General features: G+C 45.4%; 1 protein-coding gene across 4 annotated transcripts in view; it reads left to right on the forward strand.

The window, feature by feature from the left end:
• The first annotated feature begins 3,131 nt into the window (after positions 1-3,131).
• CD2AP (CD2 associated protein) overlaps positions 3,132-4,976 on the forward strand; it is a 118,626-nt gene continuing 116,781 nt past the window's right edge. For all 4 annotated transcript variants that reach the window (XM_025191429.1, XM_025191430.1, XM_025191431.1 and 1 more), the window contains exon 1: positions 3,132-3,183. In XM_025191429.1, the coding sequence (XP_025047214.1) occupies positions 3,147-3,183 (37 nt within the window). In that variant the 5' untranslated portion in view covers positions 3,132-3,146. The remainder of the gene's footprint in view (positions 3,184-4,976) is intronic.

Here is a 4,976-nt window from a genome sequence, read left to right on the forward strand (position 1 = left end):
CGTCCTCCACCCGCTCCCCGCCCGCTCCGCCCGGGCCCGCGGGGCAAAGAATTGCATGTTTATCATCATCATCATCATTATTATTATTAATTAATTAATTATTTCTGTGTCGCAAAGCTGGAGCCGGTGTTGCCTGAGGGGGGGGTTGAGTCTAAAAAGGGCCCCCTGGGTGTGTGTAGAGGTGGGGGTGGGGGGTCAAAGTACCTCGAAACACTTAAGGGCCGAGTTGGTGGTGGTTCAGGGCTGGAAGGGACACCCCCCCCCCCCCCCCCCCCCCCTTTGTTATGGGGGTGGAAACCAGCGCGTTGTCGTGTCCCAAATGGACGTAGTCCCCGTTTGTATTTTGCTTTTCCCTTGAGGCGGTGGCGGGGCTGGGACGTGGAGCCGAGGGGCAGTCGAGGGTGCTGGGGGGGTACGTGCAGGGGTCCCTTCCAGCCCTAAAGGTTTGCGAACGCGCAGCGCGTGAATCGCCCGGCACGGAAAGGGTCCGCCAAGCTGGAACGAAGCCTGAAGGACTTCTTGACTGCGTCTCCTCGCTGCCTGGAGGGAGGGTGTTTGTGCCCGAAAGCGTGCAAAGGACCACTGTTTTTCCGAACGATTTGTGCTGGGGGGGTACGTGCAGGGGTCCCTTCCAGCCCTAAAGGTTTGCGAACGCGCAGCGCGTGAATCGCCCGGCACGGAAAGTGTCCGCCAAGCTGGAACGAAGCCTGAAGGACTTCTTGACTGCGTCTCCTCGCTGCCTGGAGGGAGGGTGTTTGTGCCCGAAAGCGTGCAAAGGACCACTGTTTTTCCGAACGATTTAGTCGGCGTAATAAAAGATACCGCGTCTCCCCGAAGAGCCGTGTCGAACGGCGTCTGAAGGGTTCAGTTAAAGCTGAAACAAAGTGGGATTGCTCCTGACCGTGGCGGTGGGGATAGGGACAGGGACGGGCTGGCTGGGGAAGCCGAGCAGTAAATCCCAGGGAGCAACTCTAGTGAGTAGGATGTGGTTTTTAGGAGGGGAGGCTGGAGATTGGATTTAGGAAGGAAGGGACGAGTACACAGACGTTTTCAGAGATCTTGGCCATTTTTTTTTGTTTGTTTCAAAAGCAGTTTATGGCCACATGAAGATATTGACTGATAAAGTACTAACTGGAGGAAGTAGTCTGCTTTGTAAGGGCAACGGGCTCGTTTTACTTTTAAGCCTACGTTCACCGACTTCTCCTGTGATGGTAGCTTTAATATGTGTGTGTTCATCGACCAAAAACTTTTGTAGTAAGCAGGTTCAAATCATGCATTTGTAACTGTGGACAGTGATCAGATTTGTTTAACATTTGCATGCTAGCGGTTTTTTGTTTTTTTTTTGTGGTGGTGAGGTTTGTCCTGAATGTGGTGACTTAAACGCTGGTCCCTACTCTTGAAGCAGTCCTTGTCTGAAAAAATCCCCCACCCCCATATTAATCCCTCTTTTAACCACCCTTCATCCACAAATCCTCCTGTTGTCTGTCTGCTCACCAATTACCTTTCTGCACACTCCATTAGCTGCCCTGTTGTCTCATGTATTAACCTGCTAAATAGCATAATCTTTGGGAAGAGGCTATGCCTTGTGTGTTAGCAGTGTAAGTGTACATATTGCTTTTTATGTTAAATGATTAATGTTTCACCAGCAGTATGCACACTCTTAAGTGAAAGCACACTGTGTTTTGGACAGATTTTTTTTTCCACATAAGAGGAACTGTGATTTAACCACATGGAATGTAGCTTAAATACGATTATTGAAATTGCACACTTTGGTTATTCGAGCTGGACTTAATAGTCATATTCCCCGTGACAGCCTAAAAGCGAGTGTCTATTATCTTTTTTTCCCCCCTTTAATCATTGACTATAAAACTGTTTCCTAATACCTCTAACCTTTTGTTGCTATTTTGAGAATAGATTTTAAAACATCCTGTATTAGATCCTGTTTTTCTAGTTGCAGAGATGTTATATCCACTGTTGTGAATAATTCTGTGCTTCTTCCTGCTGTGCGCGAGTTTCACGAATTCTTACCTGCTTCTGAGATGAAGTTGAAATTATGATGACTCTTGCAGGTGGGAACTGGGCTATTGGTCTGATCTATGATGTCAGTTTGTGATGCATGTAGTTTGTTTTTATCCATTAACCAAATAGTGGGATACATTTACATATTCCTTATAGTCCTTTAGGATGGATGATTTGGTACGGTTTTGTTGCAAATTACCACTCTTGTGTCCCACTCCAGAGTGGCTATATCTTAACATGCAAGTATAGTATTTACCCTTGGCTCAAAGCACAGTGATTTATAACAGTGCTGCAGCAGTCTTTTGCATGCATGAGTAAAATATTTAGGCTGTTTGCAACAGCTTTATGAACACCTGGCACTTTATTGCAGTAGTTGGAGGCCCCTTTTGTAATAGGGCTTCCAGTTATGCTAGTGTCTGTATGAAGGCATGTGAATGTATGTTCCTTTCCTCTCACAACTTTTGGTTGAAGTGTATGGGAATGCAAACCGCAAGGTAGAAGTGTGGGAGGGATTTACTTTGTGTCATGCTGGTAAGTGCCTGAGTGCTTGCTCTTGCAGGGTGGCATGTGGAAGGCAGAGTGAAATGGCTCCGTTTTCAATAAAGGGAGACTGAGACACTTGGTTTAGCTGCCATTTAGGAGAGGGGCGAGGGTGATGTCTTGTATCGGATCAGCTATGTAGTTAGGAGAGGGTAAGAATGTGTGGCTTGTTCCCACCAGGCATCTGGTGTATGGTAAAGTCATGCCTTTTTTTTTTTTTCCATAATAGTAAATTGTTTGTAGGTCTGTACCCCAAGGTGACACATGCCAGTTTGTGTGCGTGTGTTCCTATATTTTGGGGGATTTGTGTGTAGGGAGAGACGGATTTGAAAGGCCTTGAAGTTTGTGGGCAAGAAGTTCAAATTTGCTAAAGCGGAGGATTTGAGTCAAGGTTGATCATGTGGCCCAGAAGATGATCTTAGCAGCTGTATTTTGAATGGATCTGAGTGTATTTTGGAGAGGTGTGTGAATGTGTCATTACTTGGAGCTGGACAGGGTAAGGTTACAAAAGCTAAGATGCAAGTTGATGAGAGCCCCGGAAGAGAGTTCTGGCAGCTTAGACAGAAACAACAGGATGGATCCTGAAAATGTGGCAAGATTTGGGTGCAGCCTTATTGTTAAAAGGTAACCATTGGTTTATTGGCCTGAATGACTGGAAGGATGATTGTACTGTATGCAGCGACATGGAACATGCTGTGCTGTTGAATTGCTTGTAAAAGTTAGAGATATTTGATTAGGCATAGCCATTATAAATCATTCCTTCATTGGTTATATTGCAGTTGTACCGTTGTTCAGATACTAACTACAGTTATAAGTTACATGGTACTGAAGCTTTAAGGCACTTTTCTTCAGTTCCCTGGAGAGTTTTCTCTCTCATATATCCCTCAAGTGATTTGGCTGTAGTACTGTGTGGTGTGCTTTGTTTAGTTTTCCCCCGTTTATACCCAGTGTTTAAAATAAGTGTTATGTTGCCCATGTATACATAGTAGAATTATTTATTACTTATTACATCTCTCAAAGTGTGTACTGAGTGGAATTGCACAAAGCACTTCACCCCAGAGTTCAAAATGTGCCTGAGGCTGGCTTAAAATTAGCATTTGAAAGAATATTTGGGAAATAGTTTGTACTTGCATAATTTGGCTTGTGCTATAGGTGCATTAGAAGAGGTTTAGTGATGTTTGCATGTGGAATCTTAATTTTGTCATGTTGAAACCTGGAATGTTTAAGCCTACTCGTGTGGGAGTTAAAAATAGTGTTTTTGCAATGGCCTGAATCCACTACTGATATCAATTAGATTTCCATCAGTGATATTAGTGGCAATTCACTTGGATGCAGTGGGTTAAGCCATTGCTAAGAACTTCTGGAAATCTTTCCTTGTGCTTCATTGACAGGTAGAAATGTTAGTCTACAAAGCATAATGGGATGAAAAACATTGTATAAATACAGGGTAATAGTTGATAAGACCAATCTCCCCTGTCTCTTTCCTTTCTGTATATGCTTTGTTCACTATATACATTATAGTTAAACCAGGCCTAATTATATTCTGATTCACAGCATTTAGGACATCTCCATTTCTATTCTGTTACTCCTCAGTAAGGCTCTTTTGCATTAAGTATTTATTTGGGAACCTTTGTAATACTTTTATTTGAAACATTGCTTGCTGTTGCTCATTGATGCATTGTTGATAACATAGTTGCTTTCTTGTAACTTTGGGTAGCCTTTGCAAAACTGACATTTAGCGTTTGCAAAACTTACTGCAAACTGAACCCCAGGGCTTGGTCCTCGGGCCCGCACTGGATAACATCCTCATCAACAACTTGGATGAGGGGGTGGAAACAACGCTTTCCAAGTTTGCTGATGACACTAAGATGTGGGGCGAGGTGGACACACTTGAAGGGAGAGAGAGGCTGCAACTAGATTTAGACAGACTACAAAAGTGGGCAGATGAGAATAGGACAGGGCTCAACGTAGACAAATGCAGGGTGCTGCACCTTGGGAGAAGGAATCCCCAGCATACATACAGGCTGGGGAGTTCCCTTGAAAGCACCGAGGCGGAAAGGGATCTTGGAGTCATTATTGACCCCAAGATGAACATGAGCCGCCAATGCCAGACCGCAGCCAGCAAGGCCAGCCATACCTTGTCATGCATCCAAAGATGCATCTCAAGCTGGTCCAGAGAAGTGATACTCCCCCTCTATGCGACTTTGGTCAGGCTGCAGTTGGAGTACTGCATCCAGTACTGGGCACCGCACTTCAAAGGGATGTGGCCAGCCTGGAGAGGGTTCAGAGGAGGGCCACCCGCTTGGTGAGAGGGCAGCAGGACAGGCCCTACGAGGAGAGACTGAGGGACCTGAACCTGTTCAGCCTCAGCAAGAGGAGGCTGAGGGGGGACCTGGTGGCTGCCTACAAGCTCATCA

Source organism: Alligator sinensis, unplaced genomic scaffold (genome assembly GCF_000455745.1).
Source record: "Alligator sinensis unplaced genomic scaffold, ASM45574v1 scaffold1666_1, whole genome shotgun sequence".
NCBI classification, from domain to species: Eukaryota; Metazoa; Chordata; order Crocodylia; family Alligatoridae; genus Alligator; species Alligator sinensis.